The sequence below is a fragment of the Grampus griseus genome (genome assembly GCF_964374135.1).
Source record: "Grampus griseus genome assembly, chromosome: 19".
Lineage (NCBI taxonomy): Eukaryota > Metazoa > Chordata > Mammalia > Artiodactyla > Delphinidae > Grampus > Grampus griseus.
The window spans coordinates 45175903-45201812 of NC_139013.1; the positions used below are offsets into that span (position 1 = coordinate 45175903).

General features: G+C 56.3%; 1 protein-coding gene across 1 annotated transcript in view; it reads left to right on the forward strand.

Annotated features, from left to right (window-relative positions):
• LOC309837242 (protein VAC14 homolog) overlaps positions 1–25910 on the forward strand; it is a 98173-nt gene that overhangs the window by 58317 nt on the left and 13946 nt on the right. Inside the window, exon 14 of the mRNA XM_082677667.1 lies at positions 1895–2027. Coding sequence (XP_082533793.1) covers positions 1895–2027 — 133 coding nt within the window. The remainder of the gene's footprint in view (positions 1–1894; positions 2028–25910) is intronic.

The following is a 25910-nucleotide window of genomic DNA, read 5'->3' on the forward strand; positions in this document are numbered from 1 at the left end:
ATCATGAACAAGCACCCAAGAGAATGCTGCAGGCAGCTGGGCTCCAGTCCACACACACCTCCACTGGGGGGCGTGGGGGGAGCCTCTGCCCTCTGGCCAGGCCACCATGGGGGCGGCAGAATACATATCCTCAAGTGTGGGGAGGGGGACAAGGGGCTGAGAGACAGCCAGGCTGCCTCAGCAGCTGTATCTGCAGCCACCTCTTTGGAGATCAGCCCCAGCTGGGCCTGGGGTAACTCGATCTGTGAGAATGTGACACTTGATTCTGCAAACAGCCCCTCTGGGCAGGGAGCAGAGACTGTTTGCCATTCCAGAGTCACTCAGGACTGCCTGGGCCAGGCTCTTCTGGACAGGGACCCAGAACAACACACTGCAAACAACAAGAAATTCAATGAGGCCTGTCCTTGAACTGGCTTCTCGCCCCGTGCACAGTTCACAGGAGCTGTAAAAGAGGTTCAGGAGAGAGGACAGTATTTTGAAGGTGTGGCTCCTGGTAAGGAATCCTCATAGAGTAATTCACAGCCAGGAAAAACAAAACAGGAAACACCTTTTCCAGTTCCCAGCCACTTCCCCGTAAGGACCACACGAGGATGTAAGGAAGACTGAGTTCAGCAAAATGACAGAACTCCTGGGACAAGGTTTTACTGCTGCTTCCTGGCATCTGATGAAGTCAGCCTGTAGGGGCTCCTCTGTAAGGCTCACTTGTAGTGCTCTGGGCGACGCTTCCACACGTTCCTGTTTTATGCTCTAGGCTGATGCTTCTGGGAGCTGATACTCCTTGCACAGCCAAGCTTGATTCCCAGAGACCCCCCACGCTGCCTGTTTCACTAAATCGTACCCTTTAAAAGGGTGAACTTTATGGTATATGAATTATATCTAAGTTAAGCTGTTATTTTTTAAAAAAAATCAGATGTCCTGTTAATGCCTCAGGCAGATGGAATGAGGAGTCCTAGCATCACTGACAGCTCTTTCCAGCAGTGCTGTTGAGGTCATCATGTGTTAGAAAGGAAGGACGGGGGGAGATCCCAAGGGGCGTATGAACAGACACTACGTTGGGATCACCCCGGCATTGTGTCAGCCCCGCCCTCGTCCCCTCCGCGCTGGAGGCCTTACATAGGGGACCATGTGCAGGGCTGGGGCTGGGACGGGGTTGCAGGGACAGTGTGGTGACGGCTGTATCTGGCTTTCAGTGTATTTTCAGCTGGTACACATAAGAGGGAGACCTCGAGTGTGCTTCTGGTTGTAAAGCCAGCTCAGGGTCTTCAAAGTACTACTCTAAAAGAGCGTCTTTGCCTGAAGATGAGGAAGAATCTCTGATTTCAAAACATTGGGTGCAGATGGAAACGCTCGGTCACATTCTGTCGGTGTGTGCTGTCTTCACCCTGGTGGCTGTGTGCATAATTGACTTATTCTTAAGCAGCGGCGGGAAGGGAGTATGGCTTCTGCCTCGCAGGATCTATTGGCTTCATGGACCATTGAGGTTGTGTGTCTGCCTTCTCTCTTTCCTCTCTTTGACTTGCCATTTGCTCTTAACCAGTCAAACAAAGCCCAAGTGTATTTTATTTATTAGGATAATGAGTAAAAAAAAAATTTTTTTTTCCAAAAATTTCTGGCACCTAGCAGCAGGTCTCACACGTAGGAGATATTCACTAAGTGATGGAGGGTCAGCTGGAGGGGTGGACAGGGAAGTGGGTGCTTTTTGCAGTAAGTGGAGTTGTATCAGCTTGCGCACACTTGTTTGGTCCTGGCTTTTTTGCTGCCATCGTGGCCCTTGATTGAAGGTGTTCCCTCATCCTGTTACACAGAGACTCTTCCCCCACCTTTTTGGCGTTGATAATTGTTTATATTCTGTGGACGCGTAGAATAAATCCCGGCTCTGTCCCTTTCTCTATAGGTACCAAAGGCTTGGAGTGTTCTCCTTCGACTCCGACCATGAACTCCTACTTTTACAAGTTCATGATCAACCTTCTCAAGAGGTTCAGCAGCGAACGGAAGCTTCTGGAGGTCAGAGGCGGCTTCATCATCAGGTTAGCCTCCGCGTACCTTCTGTGGTCCCACAGCCTCGGCTTTTCATTCTCCTACCATACAAGGGGTCAGGGCAACCATTTTCGCTTCCACTCCTCTCTCCTCCTTTTCCTGACCTTTGAGCTCTTAAAAGAAACAAAGAAGGTTCCCCCTTCACACCAGGTTGCTGGTGCTACTGACATGGGTTAGGTTGATGTCACCATTTTTTGAACAAATGAATTCGTTTTTCACTTGTTGAGACAGCTTTCCTTGAGGCTAAGTATCCTCTCATTGAACACTCTTGTGGGAGTCTTCAGGGAGAAAAGGAGGTGAGCCAGACAGAACATGGACCTGGCTGCGCTGGGTGCCCAGCTGTCAGCACACCGTTTGGCCACAGCTGGGTGGCAGCAGTGGCTCTGGCGGAGCCAGGTTCTTGTGCTGTGTGAGCCCAGCCCCGGACAGTCCCAGGGCACCAGCCCCAGTCCCTGGAGGCCTGCAGAACTGTCACCGCCAGCAGTATGGCCAGGTCTGGCCCTTTGCCTCTTGCTTGGCTCCAAGGAGCAGGGTCACCAGGAGAGTAACCTTAGGCCAACAGAAACCTAGAGGGGACACAGATTTCTCCAGGGTCCCCAGAAAGCCAGGCAGAGGAGTTTCCCAGAATACTCTGAGTGACCCTAGATACTCTACAGCAGTGGTTCTTGGCCCTGACTGCACGTTAGGTCACCAAGGAGGCTTGAAAAAGAAGGTGATGGCTGGGCTCCACCCTGACCAGTGAAATCAGGACCTCTGGGGCGACGGAGGTTAGTAAAGCCATCCAGGGTGCTCAGGGAGCAGACTAATGTCCCAGGAATTGGGGGGCTCCTGATCAGGGCCATCTGGGGGTCGGGGAGTTGAAGGAGAATTCCAGGGGGAGGGTCCACCCTGCACAGAAGCTTCAAGGCAGGAAGGAGGTTGGAGAGTTCATTTTGCTGTAAACCAGAAGGCAAGGGGAGAGGGGCTCAGCCTTGTGAGCTGGACTAAGGACTGGGGCCCTTACCAAGAGGTCAGCGGCAAGCCGCTGAATGGGCTTGAGCAGGGGAATGGTGTGACCGGTTTGCTGCTTTTTATATATATATATAAATTTATTTATTAATTTCTATTTTTGGCTGCGTTGGGTCTTCATTGCGGTGCACGGGCTTCTCATTGCAGTGGCCTCTCTTGCTGCAGAGCACGGCCTCTAGGCACGCGGGCTTCAGTAGTTGTGGCTCACAGGCTCTAGAGTGCAGCCTCAGTAGTTGTGGTGCATGGGCTTAGTTGCTCTGCGGCATGTGCGATCTTCCTGGACCAGGGCTTGAACCCTTGTCCCCTGCATCGGCAGGCGGATTCTCAACCACTGCGCCACCAGGGAAGCCCCAGATTGCTGTTTTTACAGATTACTGTGCTGCTGGGAGAGAATGGGTGGATGTGTGGGAGACCGGCTGGGAGGCTGTTGTCCAAGGTGGCAGCTTGGTAGGGGGATGGGAAGAAGCAGTGCAGTGCGATGCAAGAATTAGTAAGAAGTGTGTTGATTGGTGATGAATTGCATGAGGGAGGGAGGGAGGAGAGAGGGAGTTGGGGGGGACGGCCAAGAATGTGGTGTGAGCAGCAGGGTAGATAGTGGTAGCTGTCCCTGAGGTGAGATCCCCGGAAGAGTAGCAGGGAGGGAGGGGTTTCAAATAGCTTTGGGAACATCAAAGGAGAGACATTGAAGACATCGCTATGTCTGCCTCTCAAAGGAGGGATCTAGGCCCACGATACAAATCTGCAGGTTGACGGCAGTCATTCATTCATTCACTCTCTTATCCATTCATTCAACAGATATTTACTGAACACTGTGCGGGGTTCCATTCTAGATAATTCTACCTTGTGGATTTCATTCCTAGGGACTAAGAATGGTTGGTGGTCAGAGCGAAGAAAGGCTGCCCGGAGCCGGGCCCTTCAGAGTTCCAGTGTGTAATAGTTGGGTCTGGAGAAGCCGGGAGAGGAGGCTGAGAAGAAGGGCCCAAGAGGTAGAAAGAAGCAGAGGAAAGAGGCGGATGGCGGGAGGCAGCGAGGGGAGAAGAGGCCGGAAGAGGGCCGGCTGGAAGGCGTTGGGGAGTCTGCTGAGCGCGGGGCGAGCTGAAGGAATGGGGGACAAGGAAATGGGGGGAGCAGGCCCAGGGCTTGCCTGTGTGGCGCTGGTGGGTGGAGGAGCCACAGGGCCCCAGCTCCGGGCAGAGGGTGGCATTGAGGCCTCCCTGGGGAACAGGCCAAAGGGTAGAGTCTCAGGAGGGGGCAGGCCTGCCTGGTCAGAAGGACAAACGGCAGGACCACACATCCCTGCCCATCAGGAGGAAGGGGCTTCTGATGGTCTAGACCACCCACAGGCGTCCCGGTGGGGGGGGGGGGGTGTCACCACCCTCTGCCCTCCTGAGCTCTCTCAGAGCGGGGTTTCTCAGCGTCGGCACTGTTGGCATTGGTAATTCTTCGTGGCAGCGGCTGTCCCGTGCGCTGTAGGGTGTGGAGCAGCGTCTCCAGCCTCGACCCGCTGGATGCCAGTGGCACTGTCAGCCACCCAACTGGGACAATCAAAAATGTCTCCAGACAGTGCCAAAGGTCCCCTGGGGGGCAGAATCGTCCCAGGTGACGACCACGGTTACAGAGCGACAGAAATGGATTCTTACCGTCACTTGCCAAAAGAGGAAGGTTTCCATGGTTTTTTTTTTCACATCAAGTTGGACGGTTGGGGCTTGAAGAGACCCCCTACCAGGAAAATGACGGACTCTTCCCACACGAGTGGCAGTTAGCTTCATGCAGCTTTCGAAATTGTAGAGGTGTCAGCTCTTTTGATGAGCCCTCCTTGCCTGGAAGACTTTCAGGAAACCAGTGGAGAGAAAGGCCTTTGAAAATGGAATTTGTAGCTAGTTTCCTCTCTGGAGAACTGCGCTGTAATGGGTTTTTCCATCCTCTGTCAGCCTCACGTGCCCTGTCAGGGGCCTGGGGAGAGGATGCTCGGGGAGTCGGGACTATCCCCAGACAGCACCAGGCAGAAGTGCGGGCAGCGTGGGCGCGCATGGGTGTGTGTGAGTGTGCGCGGGTGCTCTCCCCACCCGCTAGGGCCGAGGCTCCGTGGAGCTGGTGCCACGTTCCCATTCACAGCCTCTAGGACAGTGAGGCTTCGCTTGCTTTGCAGTGTCTCCCAGGCATCCTAGGCTGATGAGAATCCTCATTTTGCAGGAGGGAAATGAGAGGAAACCGCGTGCCTGCCTGGCTCAGTTGGAGCTGGGCTGCAGACCGCTGCACTCTGCTAATTTCGCAGCTGCCCCTCTGTCCCTTCTGTGAGAGAGTGTCGAGCCAGGTGCCTTGAGGAGCCCTGCACGGCCTGCAGACCAGGACCACCTGGCGCCCAGCTCCTCAGAGGGTCCTCCCTCCTCATCCTTCTGGGGCTCAGTATCCAGCATGGCAGTCACTCGCTGTTCCAGGGCTCACACTCCCCGTGCACCACACTGGGGCCTCAGTGGGCATGGCACCTGGCCTCCAGGGCACGCGTCACTCCCACCCCGCACGGCCACAGAGGTCTCCTAGCCCTGGGCAAAGAACCCGGTGGGCTGGACAGAAGGAACCTGTGACTGGGCCCCTCACCTTTGTTGTCCCTCCTAGCCCTTCGCTTCATTTGTCCAGCCTGCCGTTCCCCCTGAAGCAGCACCAGCCCCTGTCATTTCGAGCTACAGCTTCCTCTGGGCCGCACCAGCTCTGTGGGGCGGCTACCTGCTAAGCCAGCGTGCCATGCCACCCAGTCAGGGTTCTCAGGGTGAGCACAGCCCAGTATCCGACGTGGAGGAGGCCTTGAAGACGTGTGCCTTTCTCCTTCCCGTGGCCAGACGGGCCGAGGCCCTTCAGCAGAGGTTCACTGGGGCCCAGCCCTCGGAGTGTCAGCCTGCCCACCTGCCTTTCGTTTCATTTCCTTGTTTTCTGCTGGTGGCTTTAAAGAGGAGCCTAATAGTGATACATGCAGGCTGAGAAGAAGCCACAGGCCTGATAAGAAACACAGTAAATGAAAAACTTTAAAAAAAAAAAAGAGAGAGAGAGTGAGAATCAGGGACTTCCCTGGCGGTCCAGTGGTTAAGACTCCATGCTTCCACTGCAGGGGTCATGGGTTTAATCCCTGGTCGGGGAACTAAGCTCCCTCATGCCGTGCGGCGCAGCCAAAAGAATTTAGAAAAGAAAAAAAAAACACAGTAAATGATTCTTAACCCCCTTCTTCTGGTGTTAAGCCAGCTATGATTTGCTCCTCTCAACCCCCAAGACTGAGCAGAGAAAGGAAAGAGATTCTTCTGGCAAACAAGTGAAGAGCCATTGTTTCTGTAGTAGTGTGTTTAGCTCAGGGTCCAGGAACCGCTACTGTCTATAGAAGGACAAAGGCATCCAGACTTCTTGAGGACAAACATCTGGTGGGGGGTCTTGGCCTTGAGGAAGATGCATGACTCTCCTCAGGCCCCGGGGTGTTTCCCCCAACTCGGCTTTCCCAGGCTGCACCTCTGTGGGGCGTGGGAGTAGGGCCCCAAACTCCAGCCAGGCCCCTGGGTGGGTTGGACATCCTCTCTGTGTCCACGTGGCCTCGCTATCTGGTGGATGTTAACAGTTCAGAGGCATGTTGAGTTTGGGGAAGTCAGTGACTCCAAAACCTCGTCTCAGCCAGACTTGCTGTGACCCACTCCGGGCCCAGGCCCTTCTCCCGGCTGCAGGGACTGAGGGAGGGAAGAGAGGGACATGAGCAGATGCCACCCCAGCCCTGCCCACACCCACGCCCCCTCCCCAAGGCTCCACAGGAGTCGGGCAGATGCCACAGGCACTCAGGAGCTGGATTAAGAGGGGAGCTTCTCGAGTCAAACAGCCTTGGGTTCGAATCCCAGTTCCTCTAGTTTTTAACTCTGTGACCTGTTTCCAAGCCCGTTTTGCTTTGACTATAAGACGAAGATAATTGTGCCTGCCCTGTCATTTTGCGGAGAGGGTTACATAAGCCTGCGTGTTACAGCGCTCCGCACGGCTTGGTCCAGGGGAGCTCGCTGTTCTGCCTCATGATGCGGCCTCGGCCTTCCACAGTGGTCTGTGGGGAGGGGAAACCAGACCCGGGAGGGGGTGAAAGAATTGAACCTTCTGTGCCGAGAGCTGGCTCCTGAGCGCCAGGCCTGCTGCGCCGACACCCAGGGCGCCCACCAGCGGCCTGGCCCTGACACCGCTAAAACAACTCGGCCCTAAGTGGGTGTTCGTGTACACTTCCCTCCTCTGGCCTCTCCCCGCTCCCCCCACCCCGCCCGCCACCGCCAGTGCAGACAGAACAAGCACAGAGCTTGTTTTCCCACGAACCGCTCCACTATACTCAGTAGAAAAGGAGAGGAGGGAGAAAACGCAGCCTCTTTGATAGGCTGTGATATGAGCTCCAGCGCAACCCGACAGCTGTGATCTTCACAAGGCCTGCTTCTGTGCTGGGAGGGCAGCGAGGCTGAGGACGCTCACGCTGCCGGCCAGCGCGGCCCTCCGACCAGCCGTCCTTCGGCTTCATCAGCTGCGCCTTCCCCCTCCCCTTCCTCCCTGCTGCCTTGCAAAGAGGGCTTGCCAGAGAATGCTTTCCTTTCAACGAGTGACTGTGCTGTGAACTCGAGGGCTCCAGCCCCTTCCAGCCCTGTCCATGGTGGCCGAGCACCCTCCCCGGAGAAAGGAAGCCCCCAAGATGAGGTGCAGGTGGGGGTCCAAGTGAGAGACGGGGCAGCCGTCACGAGGACCCCGAGAGCCCCACGATAAGGTTTCTGGTCCTTCTGGTCCCCTCTTGCCTCTGACACAGGCCTGGCAGCCTCTCCAGTTCAGCCAAGAGCCAGAGTCCCTAACATGTACCCCAGCTACGCCTGCCCTCCCCTCCCCCAGTGCCCCGGCTTTGCATGACAGCCCTGTGTTCGGGGGCAGGCGAGTGAGGTGGGTGGTGGGGCTAGGAAGCCCCCGGACTTGTTTTGAATTGCAGGGTGGGAGGGGGGCACAGTGGCTCAAGAGAAGAAGCTCTCTTTCATGCCCTAATTGGGAAATTCCACTTTGCTGTCCTTGTCTGTTCCTTGGCAGGGGGTCAAACGGCCTCTGCGGCTAGGGCAGCGCACACCACAGATCCTTGCCGACCCCAGCTCCGCCCCCCTCGGTCTCTGTATCCACCGGGCCTCTGGAGTTCATTTGCATCGGGGGCACCCCCTTTCCCCTGTCTCTGCGTGCCACCTTACCTGCCAGGGGGCATCGGTTGGGTCCCCAAAAGCCCATTGTGCTGATGCTAATGAAAGATGAATTGAGTGAAGTGGCAAGACCCAGATCCCTGTTCAAATGGCATTTTAGAAAAGCAGCTTCGCTTCTGGACCCCAGCCTGCGGAGAGCGCTGCTGAGAGGCCCGCTCGACTGTCTTCCTCTCGCCCCTTTAATGGATTGCGTTCATTTGCTCAGAATAAAAACAAATCGCTGTGACAAACACGCACCAACCTAAGTCTGTCTGTGGAAACAGGCCCTGATCCCCCTCCCCAGAATGCAGGCGGATTTGGGTCTTTCATCAGTTGTAGCCGTGTTGACTGGGGTCCCCAGCTGAGGGCAAGGAGACAGAACATTGAACAGGGCTGGAGGGTTGCTTCGAGGAATTTCTTACTTCCCTCTCAGAAGAAGCGTCTCTTCCTGTTAGCTTTAAGTCAGTCTGCCCAGTTCCTTGTGTGAATCTCGTGGAGCCTTCCCCAGTCATTCTTCTCCAGGGGCCAAGGTGCTTTTGTTGAGACGCAGGACAGCAAAGGGAGTGAGTGGCAGAAGCTGCTTTGCACAACCAGCTCTTGGCTCTGATCTCCGCATTGGGACAACGCTGAGGACCTGTGAATGGCAGGGCGGCCCCATCTGACATGCCAGAGAAGATTGCCTGCAAGAAAGCCCTGCCCTCAAACGTGAAAAGGTGTCCCTGGGAGGTACAAAGTGCAGGCAGCCCAGAGAACCCAGCCCGGCCCTTGTCCATTGTCCCCTAATGCACGGCAAAGTGCCAGCACCCCAGCACCTCATAGAACCATCCGTGACCCGGGGGTGGCAGGGAGGGCTGGGGACAGCCAGTGGCTTTGCTCTGTCTCCTGCAGGCAGTCCCCCTGCTGTCCCTGTAGAGCCCACTGTCATACACACTGGCGCTCCCTGCAAGAACGGATGTATTTTCTTCTGGAATATGGAAACCACATGCGATAAGCCTTGCTAGGCCAGGCTGGGATTAACTAGGTGCAGCCAGGGTGGGGGGGGGGGGAGGAGAGGAAGTGCTGGCCAGAGGGAGCCCCGTGCAGCGTGCTCTGGAAGTCTGGGGAGCTTTAGAGGGAAGTGGCCCCACGTTTCAAGGGTCCTCCTGGATCCCTTGTGGGCGGAGGGCTGCTGATGGAAGCAGGGGCTGGAAGGAGGCCAGGGATCCACTCGCTTCGAGCCGGGCTTGTGGGAGGTTAGGGGTCACAGGTGAACTGGGCACGGGGAGGCCAGGTGACCCACAGAGCCAGCCGTTTGCCCCCACGTCCAGGAGCATCTGTGGTGGGGGGAGGACTCGGGAGCCATCCCGCACCTGCTACGTGGGAGGCCTTAAAAGGCCTCCAAAGACTCATCACGTGGGTGGTGGCACCTGCGGGGCCCTTTCCAGCCTCCAGTTAAAAGCACTTTCTTTGTAGTCTATACACCTGAGACGCCCAGCTCCCCAGCCCTGTTGCCAGGGGCTGAGAGCTTGACAGTGAATTTCTTTCTGAAGCTCTAGAGGTTATGGAATCTGCAGTTGTCTCTGGACCTGTTTATACTTTACCTAAGGATGCCAGGAAACTAGCAAAGCTTTGACCTTGGTAAGTCAGACAGCGCGGTTAATTAGCAAGTAGCTGCTGGAATCGTAATGTAGCAACTTAAAATATCGGCAGGTTTGGAATTGGCCCCTAGAGGTCACTTCCATCCTCCTGCCTCCTTGGAGTTGGGCTGCATCCGAGCCAGGAGAGATAAATGGGCGTCCTTAGCTTAAAAGTGCTTTTAAACTCCTGGAACAGCAGTTGCAGAAATGTGTCCTGTTTGTCCATCGTAGAACGTGGTTCTCAGGAAGCTCTTTATTTCATCCTTTTAACCCAACCTTTTCACCGTGGGTGCCCTGGGAGGCCCCTGTGTGGTCCTCCCCCCTCTCTCCCCACAGGGGTATTCATTTAGCAGGTGGCCACAAAGATCACAGACACACGTGCACCCACTTCCCACCGCCACCCCCATCATCAGAAAAATAACACAGAAGGGTTTCCATCACATGCAGTTTGTGAAAGGCCGTCAGACCAGCTGCCCCTTCCACATAGAAGGAGAGTTTCCGTCTCTGAGCACGTGTGATAGTGACACCTTGCAGGGGCCCTGGCCTGGGGGGACCTTGGCGCTGAATTCAGCCTCAGACGGTGAGCACAAGCCCACGTGAAGTAGCGTACAGCCTGTGGGGAAGGGTGCTTTGTAACCCGGGCTGTGAGGGCCCACCGAAGAGGCTCTTGGGACCTAAAGTGGATAATGGAACTCTCTTTACAAGTATGCAGCCTCAGCTCCCAGGAGAGCATGGGCTTTGGGTCTGTTGCCGTCATCCTAAAATCTTTCAGTGTCTCTGTAGCACCAGCGCATTTGCCCCCAGCTCCCTCACCCCACGTCTTAGGACATCTCCATGGGGGTGCTGTGTACCATCTAGAGATCCTAGAGCTGAGGTTCTTGGTTGTCTTCCAGACTGGGTGCTGGAGGCCATTTGGGAAAACTGCCCAGTTTCCAGTCTGGACTTGCTTTTCCTCAGCCTCATTGGAAAGAAGCTATGTTCTCTTGTGGCGCCTCCCTTTTGCCTGGAGTCATTGACCCACAGAAAATCCCCACCAAGACCCGTCCTGACGTGGCCTCCTCCTCGTCGTCCTCTCCCGGGGCTCTCCTCCTACTGCCTGCCACCTCTCAGAAGTGAAACACCGAGTAAATCTGCGGATCCTTCCCTGTCTTCCTTCTAGGCCCCGGGCCCTCCAGACTCCTGCCTGGCCATCATCCTGGCCCATTTCTGGTCTATATTTAGATTACATAATCTCATTGGAACTGCCTGGCACTTGGACAGTGACTGTCTTTCTTGGTCTAAATCTCTGTTCTGACCCTTGCTCGAGAGGACAAGTCTCCCCCCGCACCCCATACCCAGATCATTTGTTTTTCCTTCTGGTTTATCACAGTTGCTCACATCACCCACATTGGCCTCTCTCTCTCTCTGGAGCTGAGCTGAGATGGATTTCAAGTGTGATCCTGAGTCATCTCTCATTTTTCTCTAGTCCTCTGTCGAGCATCCCATGCTGTCTGTTTCGAGCCTTGCCTCTCGCTCTTCCCTTTCAGAAGCTGCTTTCCTAAGCGTGAAGTTTTGCATCTCTTTCTCCGTTTCCACCGGCCGCACCCCCTGCCCGGGCTGCGGTCACAGTCACGCGCCCCAGTGCCAGCTCTCACATGTGACCCGTTTCCCGAACATGGGGCCATCTGAGCCTCCTTGTTTTGCTCCCCCAGAGAGCTGCTACTTTAGCCTAATAATGGCGCTCGTGTCTCCACTTCTCAGCCTTGTCATCGGTAAACTCGTGGCCTCTTGTGTCCCCAGAAGGTCTGACTTGTTTTCTGCGCCGTTTTGCCATCTCTTTGGCAAAACCCTCTCTCTTTCTTAACCACGTAAGCTTAACACTTTTTGCTTCAGCGCCCCAGATCTATCTTTTCCTTCTCCTGATCAGGCCACCATGGCAGCCTTTCCTCCCTCCATGCCTCAATTTCCACAACGCCTTTTTTGAATCTAAATTTTATATTAACAACATACTATATAAAAGTACACAAATCGTAAGTGTACTACAGTTTGGTTAGCTTTCACTAATTGTCTACATCCGTGTAACGAGCACTCAGATCAAGAAGTAGAGGGCTTCCCTGGTGGCTCAGTGGTTGGGAGTCTGCCTGCCGATGCAGGGGACGTGGGTTCGTGCCCCGGTCCGGGAAGATCCCACATGCTGCGGAGTGGCTGGGCCCGTGAGCCATGGCCGCTGGGCCTGCGCGTCCGGAGCCTGTGCTCCACAACAGGAGAGGCCACAACAGTGAGAGGCCCGCGTACCGTAAAAAAAAAAAAAAAAAAAAGAGCATTTCCAGCGCCCAAAGGTGCCTTTCATGTTTCTTCCCAGTTACTACCCCTACCCTCCTCCCCAAGGTAGCCACTGGCCTGAATTCTAACGCTGTACATTCGTTTACCTGGGTTTTTGTTTTGATTTTGGGTTTTGGGGTTTTTTTTGTTGACCTGATTTTTTGAACTTCATATAAATGGAATCGCGTAGTTTGTGCTCTTTTACAAACTGTAAACTTTCTTTGACCCACCTCGTGTTTGTGAGTTCGCTTGTGTCCCATGTAGCCGTAGTTCACATTTCTGTCAAGCCCCCCACTGTGTGAAGATGCCGTGGCTCATTCACACATTCTGCTAGTGATGGGCATTTGGGTGATTTTCAGTTTGGCACTATTGTGAATAATGCTGCCATGAGCATCCCTTCACATGTCTTCTGGTGAACATACGTGTACATTTCTCTCAGGTAATACCTAGGGATTGCTGGATCAGGGACCATATATGTGTTTAGCTTTGATAGATATTGTCTGAGCTGCACCAATTTCCTCTCCCATCCATGGTGTGAGAGTTCCCATTGCTCACATCCTCACCAGCACTTGATATCATCCATCTTTGATTTTAGCCTTTCCTGTAGGTGTATGGTGGTATCACCTGTTGTTTTAATTTGCATTTCCCTGAAGACTAACAAAGTCAAAGAACTTCTCATCACTTTTTGCCTTTTGGGTATCCTCTTTTGCAATGAGCCTGTTCCAGTCATTTCCGCATTGGGTTTTTGGTGCCTTTCTTATTGATTTGTGGAAGTTCTTTATATATTCTGGATGCAAGTCTTTCTCCAGTGTGTGTACTATAATTATCTCCTCCTACCCCGTGGCATGCCTTATCACCCTTTTAAAAGTGTCTCTTGTTGAACAGAAGTTCTTTATTTTTAATGTAGTCCAGGTGACCAGTTTTTCTTCTCAGCATGTTTTATGGTTTGTGCTGCTTTTTCAGGGGATTAGGAGCTCATGAAACTACCCATAAAGCTGCCTGTTTCTGGTAAGCACTCCTAGTGAGCTGAACACTGAGTACAGTCCGCCTAAAAAGGTATTATATCTTCACTCTGGATGGGGTCTTGGAGGCCACCTAGTCCAGCCTGCTTATGCAAAGATTCCCACTCCCTCTCCATCCCCCCACCCAGCTAAATCCCAGGGGCTTCTGGTGCAGCCAGGCCAGTGGAGGTCTGCAGCCTGGAGTTGGGAACCGCTTATCTAACTATGGTGGTCAGCAGGAGGTGGGAACCCAGGTCAAAGGCACCAGTACGAGCAAGGGGGCTTGACCGGCCCGTGTAGCCAGACCAAGGCAGAGGGCTGCAAGGCCCAGGAACCCAGCATCTTCCTGTGGTGCCGTCCGTCTTCTTGGCCTCTGTTTGAGGTCAGCCTCACTGCTTTGGTCTCTTCCAGTGGCAGAGACGAGGTCACCACATCACATGGCCATCATGCCCCAGCTGTCTGTGCTCCGGGGGAGCTCTGGTTGGTTCCCACGGGGTCATGTGTCCCCTGTGGTAGGGGAGGCGGTGGCAGGGTGCTGCAAGCAGCAGCCCTGACAGAACCCCAAGTGGAGTGGGGAGCGGCAGCTCTTCAGAGGAAAGGGGCTCCCACGGGGCAGCTTTCCTGAGCAGTTTTCTCGTGTGAAAAATGGGGACGCTCACCATCGTGATCTGCTGATCCTCGGGAGGTTAAATGATGTTACAAAAAAGTACTCAGAAGAGTGTCTTGCACCTGGTAACTGTGCAGGAGGTGTCCCAGTAGCGACTGTGACAGTCATTGTGAAGAGAAGCATCCACCCTCTCTCTGTGCATGTCAGAGTCAGGGAGCCCGCGGGCGGGTGGGCTGGTGGTCCCAGAGCTGGCCTGGCCCCCGTTCACCCCCTTCCCAGGCCCTTGCCGCTCGCTGCCTCAGGCTCAGCTCCTGGTAAGCAGATGTTCTGGGGTTGACTGTCACTTTCTCTTGTTTTCTAGGGAAGAGTAAGAGAGAAAGCCATTGAGCAAACTAAGACTTGCCCCCAGGTGTCCCCCCTTCCTCTGCCCTTCACCCCCCCCACTGCCCCCCACCGAGACCCCACCCTGTTCAAAGCTGCCCAGTCAGGACTCTTGAGCGCGTGTGACAGAAAACCAATTCTCACGGTTCTGTTGAAAAAAATGAAGGTGCTGTGTAGCCAGGGACCAGGATTGGCAACTCCGCAGCTAGCACCCTCCTGGCGTCCTCAGGCCTCCGTCTCACCTGCTCGCCTCCACAGCAGGCTCTCCTCCCTCCTCTGTCAGCCCCGTGCCCCGCAGGCCGTCTGTCCCGTGACAGGACAGCCACCGCAGCTCTCAGCTCACTCCTCACCCTTAGCAGCCAGCCTTCAGCCGCGGGGCTGTCCTTGAGTCTCACTGGACCCGTCACTGTGCCCTGACTGTTCAGGATGGGATTGTGTGCCCACCCTCCCGCGCAGGAGGAGGAGACGTTGTTCGTGGGAAACTGGATCTGGAACCAGAATCCCAGGCTGTGGACACCAGGGAGGCAGACGCAACCAGCGCCCGCCCTGTGGTCAGGTTCAGTGCTGCCCGAAAAGGGGTGCGAAGCAGGCCCCACTGAGGGCCCACCATGGCAGCAGTGGAAGGAGAGACACTCCCTCTCCACTCTCCCAGCAGCCAGATTCTCCAGGAAGGAGGGCAGGGGGAGGGTGGAGCTGTGTGTGTGCCCCAGTGACCTTCCCAGAGACCACCGCGCGGGCAGGTGGGGAGCAGGGTGGCCTCTGAGGAATTAGGCCTCCAGCTGACTCCTTCTCTAGGGCTTCCTTCCATTTGCAACACTGCACCTTGCCAGAGACTAGAAGTTGTCTGCTGTGTCATTGTGTGTGGAGCTGGGGGTTAGACTCAGACCCAGCCCCTCCCAGGACGGCCACTCGTGCCCACGCATGTGCTCCCAGAATGGTAGCCCCAGGCCATGATTGAAGAGAGACCAGGAGAGTCTCGGTCTGGAGTTTAGGCTCAGTTCAGAGTGACCAGAAGGGACCTTAAGGGTCAGCTGAGGTCTTTCACACAGGAGGGAACCGAGGCTCTGATTTTCCCAGTAAATATTTTCCTCGCGCTGCCCCGTGCCCCGCCTGGGCTAGGCCGACGCAGGACCAGCCACCACAGTCCACACGCGGGGCACTCAGGTGTAGCAGGAGCACGGGGTGGGGGGGTGGGGGTGGGGCAAGGAAGAGCTCAGGCTAACCCAGACGGGGGACAGGGGTCAAAGGTTCACTCCCCCTGGTTCATTCCATGGCTGTTCCTGGAGCACCCACGGTGTGCCAGGCCCCGCGCCAGCCCTGGGCACACACATAACCGAGAGCCGGTTCCTGCCTTCACCGAGGTGGCAGTCCGGTGGCATAGGCAGACAGATGACAAGTGACTAAGAAAGGTGTGCCCCGGTGTTGTGATTCCTGCTCTGGAGGAACTGCAGGGGCGGGGGTGTCCTCAGGTTCGGGCCTTTGGGCCGGGGGGTGCCCGTAGCTTCAGCAGAACCAAGGAGCTGTGACCTGGATCTGATGTTTTCTCAGAGCATAAAGGTGCCCTAGTTTTCCCTCTCCTCAGGCTCGGCTGAAGCTACGCCAAGCATTGGCTGTTAAAGGCTGCCTGAGATGTGGTTTGGAGCCAAAAGTCTATAGAGCCAGTGCATTTGTGACCTTGTTGAAAATGCTTACTGAGGAAAATCGGGGTGTGGGGGGTAGGATTTGGGAGTTAGGTTGTTTTGGTTTTTTTCCTTTTAAAAAAAAAAAAAAAGAATCAGTTTGGCCATCCTCACCCGCATCCCCTTCCCTCTCTGCACAGCCCCTCCTGGGTTGCCTGACTCCTCCAGCCCCATGGCACTCATCCCTCCCGTTCGTCCACACCTCCCCCATCCCCAATGCCTCTCAATCCCCTGTGCTTCAGGAATGAAAAATACCAAGTGGGTAAAATTAAGGAGCCTGGGTATAGCCCTGGAAATTAGGCCACAGCTGTCAGGCCAGGCAAGAGTCCTTGTCTCTGAATCGGAACTGCCGGGAGCAAGCGCTCGGCCCCTCCCCTGTGAGGATGGATAAAAAGCCCTAGCTCCCCCCTCCCCCGGGAAGGGGCTGCTGCCTGCTGGCCTGAGGAGGGCCAGGGAATGCTGTTTGTCACTGAGCAGACCTGTCCCAGTGCCCACCCGCTGGGGCACCGCAGTGGGCAGAGCTCATCCCTGCCCTCCGAGGGATGGTCCCAAACTCGAGTAGCGATGATGCTCTGTGGGAGGGGTGGGGTCGAGGAGCGCCTGGCCCTAATGGAGGGGTCTGAGGAAGCTTCTGGAAAGAGATGCTGTCTACCTGAGCCATGAAACATAAGGAACTGCTGGGGGTGAGGGTGGGAGGAGAAGGTGCTTGTGATGTAGGAAGAGTCGGCTCAGAAGCCCAGGTGCCAGGGCCCGGGCAGCCCCAGGGAGCTGGGAGTGTGGCTGGGACCAGGCCCAGGCAGCCCTGACGTATTCCCAGCGAGCCACCGAAGGGCCTGCGCAGGCTCAGAAAACTCTCTCCACCTGCCCTGGGCCTGCACAAGTCCTGAGAGACACCCCCGACACGTGGCCACCCTGGAGTCCTTGGGATGGCACTGAGCCAGGGGGACTGCAGGGCCTCATGAGGCTACACCTGAGGCAGCTGGTCCCAGAGCCCCGTGCCCTGAGCTCCAGCGAATGGCAAGGAAGTGGGGCCCAGGGCTCACGGTGGCGGGGACACTTGCTCGCTGTCCACAGCTGTGCCGTTAGCCTCCTCCAGCACCGAAGGCTGGTTAAGGAGAGGCTCAGGAAGCTTGCCTGACAGGGCTCTGGCTGCTGCATCACTTTAGAAGGTTCCGTGATGCTGGGACCGGCAGTGTGAGCAGATAATCTGGACTAAGTTTAAAACCTTCTGGAGGCTCCAGACATCCCTGCCCTGCTTTCAGCCAGTTAATTCCAGGTGCCTGTGAATTCAGCCAGCTGGCCTCAGCTGCTCCCAGAGAGCAGTCAGCTTTTCCCTTCCTCCCACGTGAGCTGGTCCCCTTCCTGACAGACGAGGCCTGTCTCCTCTGAGCCCTCTCCTGAACGGGACCCCTGCCCACCTCTGCCGGTAGCCCCTGGCCCTAACAGTTGGCAGGTTCCTGGAAGTTACCTCACTTCCTTCCTGCCCTTGAAGCCTGAGCAGCTGCCCCAGTCCAATTCCTTCTGCCTCTCCCGGCCCCCCCAGTAGCGTGGTAATTGGTTTCTCAGATCTTCAGCTGTGCACCCCATCTGTGAGTATTTCCCGGTCCCGACCCTCCACAGGAAGACCTGTGATCTTACTGCTGTGGAGACCCCACGGGGAGGGGGCCGTGAAGAAGGGACTGTGCCTCCCTTTCTGCACCCCTCCCGTTCCTCTGCCTCACTCCCGCCAGTGAGGCCTGAAATAGCACCAGCACAGCCACCTTCTGCCCCCAGCCCCACCGCACAGCCCAAGGTCACACTCCCCCCAGGATGGGGTGCTGGGCCTGGTGTGACGGAGCAGCAGCTGCCTGGTGATATCTGTCCCCAGCTCAGCTCCCGAGATGAGTATCTGTAATTACAGCTCTTGGAAGGTCACAACTTTCGATTCATTTTTGTGGTGTTTGGAAAAAAGTTCAAACGTCCCTATACATGTTTAGTCTTCCCGAGTCAGCTAGGGGTTTTCTGGGAGAGAAAAGACAGCCATCAAAGATGTGCCCACAGGCCAAGCGTAATGGCTGTGGAGACTGGGGGGCCTGGGCTGGGGGAGGAGAGGCGGATAGACCTGGACAGGCGTGAGCGCCCTCGGGGCTGGGGAGGGCGGAGGGTGGCACGGAGCCGCAGCGCTGGCTCACCCACAGCTGAGCCGCCTCTCGAGGGCCACGAGCGGCCTCGGTGGCGGCCACCTCCCTGAGATGTCATCATCTGAGTCCTGCGGCGATGGTCCCCGCCTGCCGTCTGCCCAGTTCGTCCCTGTTCCTCAGCCTCGACTTGGCTCTGACCTTCCCCTCAGAAAGGGCATCTATAAAGGCAGCCCCCAGACCCTCTGTACTTAAAAGTGGAAGAAGGTGGTTGCATGAGACAAAAGCGATTAAAGTAGCAGCCCAGAAGGGAGGCCTCCCCGTGCGAAGCTGTGATCTCTCAGATCTCACCCTGCCTGGCTGCAGCGCACCCGTCATCCCCAGGCCCTCTGTGCGAGGCGGCTTTCTGGCTCTGATGGAAGATGGGGGCTTCATCTCCATTGATGAGACTTTGCTGTTCTGCTGCGATTCTATTTCAGGAGAAGCCTCCCCTGTAGCAGGCACTCATGTCTCAGAGCGGGGCCAGGCCTTTTCTCCCGAAAGGAGTATTATGCTAATCACTCCTTGCAAACAGGCAGACTTTGTAGGAGGTTTGCCTGGTTTTAGATGAAGCCTACGCCTTTGAAGCAAAGAGCCACCGTAGCTAAAAATATCATTTCCCGGCTGTTGATCCTCTCATTTGTAAGATGCTTGTTTCCATTGTCAGATCTCCCCTGCTCTGTCTCTGAGATCTCCATGAGGGAGTCCAAGATGATCCCCAGATGTGTAGGTTTCTAAATGATTTCTGTATTGTTTAAAAAGAAATTTTAATCCACGTAAGATAAAAATTGAAATAACGCAGAAGAAAGTACTGCAACATGTAGAAGACCTTCCCCACCCCTTCCTCCCCCAGACGTAGCCTCTACTTTCAGTTTCACGTATCTTCTTCCAAAACTTGTCTTTGCATTTATAAATGTATAAGTCTGTTTGGTTGTGGTTAAGGCTGAGGTTTTCCGGCAGAGGATTCCAGGCTCAGAGTTGTTCTGCAGCTTGCTCTGTTTTCACTCACTCACACGTCACCCGTCGTTCGGCAGGCGAATCTCCGTCAGGATCCCAAGCTCTTTGGGACGCTGCCCTCTAACCTCTAGGCCGAAGCAGAACGGCTCAGGGTCACTCTCCCTTATCAAGGCCTCCACATCAGCGTTAAACTCCATCGCCCGTTTTCTGTGCGGCGTCCAGACTCTGCTCCAGGGGCAGTGGGTGGTGTGGTGATGGGGTGCTGGTGTTTCCCCGGCAGTCCCCTTGCGTGGCACAGCTCTGCTGGAGGTCAGAGGGCGGCCTGTTCTGTAACCAAGACCTGGGACTCCTCAGGCACCTGCAAGACACTGTCACATCTGGAGCCCTTTTTCATTCTCGTGCGTTTAATCCGATAAAGATTTCCCGGGCTGGAAAGGGACATTCGGATGAAAAGCCTATTTCATGCGTCTTAAGTTTCCCTGAAAATGACTGATCACAAAAGGAGTTTTTTCAGCCTCCTGACAGGATGGAGGAGGGTACCAGTAAGAGAAAGCCCCCTTCCGTTTGGCCACGAAGAATTAAAGGAGTCCCCTCCACACTCTCTTTGTCCATCCCTTCTGCTGTTGACCCTTCCGTCCTCCCAGCCCTTTCACTCTGATCTCTTCACATTGTCCAAGAGACTCAGCAGTGAGGCTGCTGTGATATTTGCTCTTTGTTACCAGCAGTAGGTATTAGTGTTTCACTTCCCGTTCTGTTTTCTGACGTTTATCTCAGTGCCCTTTAAGTGGGCACTTGTAAAGAGCTACAGAAAACAATGTCAGTTCATAAAATTCCATAAAACTCCCAGACTAAAGATTTGAAGGCCAGAAAGGCACTAATCAGTCTAGCTCCTTAATCGGAGACTGTTATCTCCTGTGGAAGCCAAATGTAGCCAGGAAGGCGGGAGAGGCACATGCCAGAGGGGGCTAGAGCTGAGCTTCCTCCCCCAGGGCCTCTGAGGCTGGGAGAGGAGACGCCGCCGAGGAGAGGGTGGTGGTGCAGTCCTGGGCAGGCGGAAGTCCGGAGAATTCATCTGTTCCACCCTTTGGACAGCTCGAGTCCGGGCTGTGCACAAAGGGCTTAGGACCCTAAGGTGGAGACGAGGCAGAAATGCAGGGAAAAACAGGACCCCGGCTCTGGGGAGGTGAGCGTGTGGTTGGGAGAAGGAAAGCAACAGGCCCTTCACCAGAGCTCTGAGGCAGAGCCCAGGCTCTGCAGCCCTTTGCGGCTGCTGGTGAAACCTCCCCATTTCCACACGGAGAGTGGCATCGCTGGGCTTGCAGGAGTGGCAGTTTGGGGACAGTGGTTCTCGGTCCTGACTGTGAAGCCTGTTAGGAATACAAATCGCCCCCTTTCTGGAGTATCCCAAACGGTCTTCGGGTAACTCCAGTGTAAGCCAGGTTCAGGGGTCTCTCAGTAAGGGGCTCTTTCTGGCGTGGAGGGCTCTCCTGGTTCTGGAGGGTCATTGTGAGACCTTCTGGGTGGGCAGGTACACTGGTGGAGCAAGAGATGGGCACTGAGACTGCCACCAGAGCAAAATGGCAGCCCCTAGTGGGCGCTCTTCAAGGCACAGTAGATCCCTTGGGGGAGTCATCACCGGAATGTGAGATAGACGGGCATCTCTGTGATCACCCGGCAGGACCCACACCACGAGGACAGCCCGTCTGCGTGAAGAATTTGAGGAGGGGGACATTCTGGCTTTGGTGCAGTGACCACGTGACCACTGGGCTTCTGGGCCCAGGTCGCGTGCATGGCTTTAAGGGTAGAGGGGCAGAGTTATGGGAGCTCAGGCCTCGGAGTCTGGGCTCAACTCTGACTAAGGTAGAAGGGAGGAGGTGCTCACCATCTGTAAGCGTTTGTGGTCGTATAAGCAGCAGCAGGGAGTGATCCCTTGGCCTGGAACGAAGGACTAGTTTGGGAATAATGGGATGAAGTAAAGGAAATTGTGAACAAGCAGCTTGGTAACAGGAAGACCGTTGGGGCAATCCGCAGAGCCCTTCCCAGGGACGAGGGGGCAGCCCCAGCCGGGCTCCCCGGGCTCCCGGCACTTCGGTTACTTGCCTGCCTCATTTCTCAGAAGGTCACCCCCTTAGTCTGAAGGGGGAAATGTCAGAGATTTAGGGGCGCCCTTCCCTTACCTGTCCCAAGACAGACCCTCTACCTCAAGGGACCCTGATTATGGTCACATGTCATGGGGTGAAGAGGTGTCTGTGTCCTGGGCATTCGTCACAGGGAGCTGGAGCCCTCAGGTGGAAAGAGGGGCTGGCCCGGGAGGGAGAGGTCTGTCCTTCTGCGGGTGACACACCGCGTGGGACTGTCTGGCAGTATGCAACTTGAACTCTGGGTCAGGGACTTGACTCCACCACTGCCCTGGCTGTGTGGCTTGGATTTCTTCCTCTGTCCCATGAGCGCTTGATCTCTGAGGGCCTCCATGAGCCTGGCTGGAAGCTGGCAGGGGCGTAGGTGGCAGGCAGGTCTGGGGCCAGGAAACAGTTTACCAGGCTGGCTGTGCGTTGGCGTCGAGGCAGCTCGAAGCCTCTTCCCAGGCCGGGCCACCTCCGTGGGAGCCTGAGTGTATCCTGGGGAGGAAATCCCTCCTGGAAGGCCAGGAGCTCAGAAGACTTCAAAGGGGAGAGAAGTTCCATCCGGTTCTCTAAGGGTCCACCCAGGGCACTCCCAGGCGTGCGGGGCTCAGGGTGCTGTCTCCCTGGCCGTCTCAGCCTGGATTCAGAGCGCCGGGAGTCGTTGTTCTAAAACCCCCACCTCGCCCTGGAGCTCAGGCAGCAGCAGGCCTGGGAACCAGCTGATGGAGTCATCCCCACGGGTGACTCGCCCCCCGCAGGCTCCCAGACTCTGCCTCCTGTCTCACCCCTTGGAGACAGGCCACCACTGCAGCAGAGCAGCCCAAGTATAGGTGCAGATCACCACTGTCCCGACCAGGTGCGGCCAAGTGTGGTCAGTGCCTTCCACCCCCAGAGGTAGCCCCAGGGTGAGGGTGGGGTAGAAGGAGCTGGATTGCAGATAAACTGCCCCAGAGCCACAGGAAGGTCCTGGAGAAACTTGGGCTCTGGTCCATCAGAAGGCCTAGTGATATCTGTAGCCAAGGTGCCCTCCTTCTCCCCAAAAAACCATCCGTCTTCCAGGAAAAGCACTTCCAAGCCCCTGTGCAAGCTGGGCCCTGGATACCGCGAGCTGGGTGTATGGCGAGGCAGCAGCTAAGAGCAGGGGTGCCCAGGTGGGCGGACCAGATGGGGACCTTGGCAAGGCTCTGGGCTTTGCCCTCATCCTCTGTAAAAGAGGACGGCTAAAATGACGCCTGTCCCGTGTTAAAGGGATTTAAGGTACAGGACGTGCCTAATATGGAGAAAACGCTCACAGATGTCAGTTATGTGGGCCAACGCTGAGGAAATGGTGATTCAGCTTGAAGCGAGTCCCTGTGACCGGAGAGGCAAGAGCCCAGCCTCTCTCAAGGGCTTGTTGGAGTTGATGTCATGGAGACAACAGGATTTCCTTTGGTGGCCCACCGCTTTGTTTTCATTTGCCCTGAGGGCTCGAAAGATGAAATACTCTGAAGCCCTGGGCTTCGCTACCCAGGGTTTGAGGCTTGGAGGCCTGGAGAGATGACCCCCAGGGGTCTTCCCAGAGCCTCCAGCATGGGTCCCACCCCTGCCATCTGACCTGCCTCCAGCCATGCTCAGGGCAAGCTCCATGTGGGACAGGCCCGGAGGGGGCCGGAGAGGCACCTGTGAGTGGACAGTGGGGCCAGGCTTGACCAGGTTGCTTAAGAACACGTGGGAAATGAGGCCCAGTGGGTCGGCCGGGCATGCGCAGAAGCTGGCTCCTGTCCTGGGGAGTGGGCAGGAAGGGCCACCGGACCACCCTGGGCAGTGGAGGAAGCCTTGATCCCTAGAGCAAACCCCAAGCCTGGAGAGAGGGGCTGTCTCGCACAGGGTGGCTAAGGCCCCAGCTGCCTCTACAAGACCATTTGGTTTTCCAGGCCGCTGCTGCCCAAAGGAGGCCTCCCCTGAAGGTCTCCAGATGAGCCCAGGTCAGGTGTCTGTGGTCCCCCAGAGTCTGGCCGTGCCGCTCTTGAACAATCAGACGGAGAGCTAAGTGGACAAGAGACCCTTTGCTTCGTCTTCTGCCTCTTCCCCATCATGCTGCGGCCCTCGCTCCATCCCCTTTGCACCAGTTCCCAGCAAGACCCAGAAAAACAAGTCCTCATGCCCCCTCCTCCCACCCCTACCCCCCGAAAAAAAAAAAAACTTATAAGTGTATCAGACACATCGACTGCATTAAACACGATGAATTTTTTAGGCATGAGTTAGCAGGGTTACCATGGCTGCCTCTGCCCTGAGGGGCACACTGCCGAGGATTGATTGAAATAAATAAAACAGATTTACAATTTTCATACTTGGGAAGCAGAGAGCTGGAAAGGAAGAGAAGCAAGGGAGCTGTGGGGGGAGGATACAGTGAAACTCTGGAGCTTTCTGAACTTCCGGAGGGGAGGCCACTTCCTCCTCCCCTATTCTCATGTTATAGGACACGAAAGCTGCTCTCTCTTTAAATTTCTAAAGGATCCCAGCTGTTGGGCAGGGACAAGGCAGGGAGGGCCCTTTCCGGTGGGAATGGCTCTGGGCCCCTGTGTTCTCTGTGCTTGACATTAGGCTGCACTTCAGAGTTATGGCTGTGAGGCTCCAGGTGTCTCCCAGGAAAGCCTGTGTCCCATTGGCCTTGGTCCGCTGAGGGGACGTGGACACCAGCTAGCGGCCAAAGGAGAGAGGAAGTGAGGGCCTGGCCCTCCATGCACAGTGTTGGCCTGGTCAGGACACGCGTGGCGGGGGATGAAGACGAAGGAAGGAGACTCAGGCTAGAGGGAGAAGGTGGGCCCTCTGGGGAAATGATCCGGCCCTGCTGTCCAGGATGCCTAGACGAGAGGCGCCTGAAGTGTGGTGTGCACCTTTTCTCACCTGCCGTGCATGCAGCCCAGGCAGGGGGAGGGCAGGGCCCAGAGCCACTGGGCAGGTCTTGGCTTCCACACTGAGACTTGGCCTTGCCCAACCTGGTACAGGTCCCTAGAAAAGAAGCGGCGTGTGGTCCCTTTCCCACACCACGACAGAGCAGAGGACAGCACCAGGCTCCCTGGTGGCCCGGTGGGGCTGGCCTCTGCCCGTGCCTTCACCAGTGAGGCAGCTTCCTCCCACCCAGCCTGGACCACATGGCCTCAGGGCACGACTGGCCTCTCCAAGCCTCCTGCAAGGCAGCTGATGTCTTCCTCCCACCCGCTCTGGCCCACATGTCACCTGAAGCAGGGGCCGTGGGTGGGTACCAGGCTGGGGACAGGAGAGCACCTCCCACCATGGCCACCACCGAGGCCAGTGGGTCTGGTGGATGCTTGGCCAGTGTTTGTGGTTAAAGGGACAGTGACATGAAGCTCACAGCAGCCCAGCAAGTGTGGTGTGGCCACCTTCAGGCAGGCACTGCCCCAGAGTGCCTTCCTCGGCCCCAGCAAGTGTCTTGGCCTTTTGAGGCTGCCCCAAAGAAGGCCTCTCTGTGCATTAGGGAAAGTGGCAGTGCCCCTCTTGCGTCCCGGGGGCTTCAGAGCTGACCGAAGGCAGATTGCTCCTCTGAGAGCTCCTGGTATGTGACAGAGGGACCAAAGAGAGCTGTTCCCTCCCCAGTATGAACCCAGACCCAGAGCATGGGAACAGCTGTCCAGGCAGCACCGGGTGGCTGGAGGAGAGTGAGCCAGAGCCCCATCCACGGGGCCTCACGGCCACACACCACAGGCCACCTTGAGGCCCACGCACGTGGACCCCGGCCCTAAGGTGGGCCTCCAGGTTGTGCCCCCCCAGACCCCATCCAAGTTCACGCCCACCCCACCTCTGCCTTGTCCCCAAGTATTTTCCAAGCCATTGTCTCATGATGAATAGCACTTTAATATGGGTATTAAAAAATATGGGCAAATGTTTAATGCTTGCAAGCTGTGTTTCATTATTGATGCTCTGCTTGAGAGCCCAGCAGGCAGCTCAAGCCGGGCGGGGGCTCAACAGAGAAGTGATGACGCAGCAGCCCTGCAAGGCAGCCATCTGCCAGGCCCCCCCGGGCGGGGACAGCCCCCGTGCCCGCTCACGACAGGCACCTAGGAGGCAAAGTGGGGAAAGGAACTTGGCCTCTGGGTCTGCATCCACCCTTTCTTGTCCCCCGGGCAGCTGTGTGACTAGGCCTCTCTGCCTGAGGGTATAGGCTTGTATGAGGACTCAGGATGCCGCGGGAGGAGCCCGGGGCCGGGCGCAGGGAGACTGAGGCCGCCTGTGTGGGTCGTGTCACAAACTCAGGGCTGAGTGAAAAGTGGGCCCCTTTCCTTCCTCCCCCACCTTCCTGATGCAGGAGGAAGAATCCTGCTCAGGTGTCCAGAGCTCGCAAGGTACAGCCCAGCCCACCGACGCAGACTCGCCTTCCCCTAAAATGCCCAGATGGTGCCCTGAGCCCGGTGAGCACGTGCAGCCTCTGACCTTTCCATCACCCCCGAACTGCCCCAAGTGGACTCATGTAACACCCTCTGCACGGTGCCCGGCGTGTGCTTAGGGCTCCCCGGGAGCTAATACTTTATTATTCCTGCCTCCTGGAAGCCTCATGACCCAGCAGTCTGGAGGCATCTTCCTTTTCTGCAGTCTACAGTGACCTTGGGATGAGACAGCAAAGACCGGGTGAGGTGACAGGTGACCCCCACCGCCACTCCCCTCCACTTCCTGCCCCTGCCGGTCTGCAGGGCTGGAGCCCCCTTCGATGGAGCCCTATGAGCCGCTGCCGCAGGCTTCCAGGCTCTGTCCAGTGGCCTCCTGGGGCGGGAGAGACAACCCCCCTGAAGCAGGTGTAGCTGCGGACATCCAGAGCCCAGCGGGCGGGGCATGAAGGCTA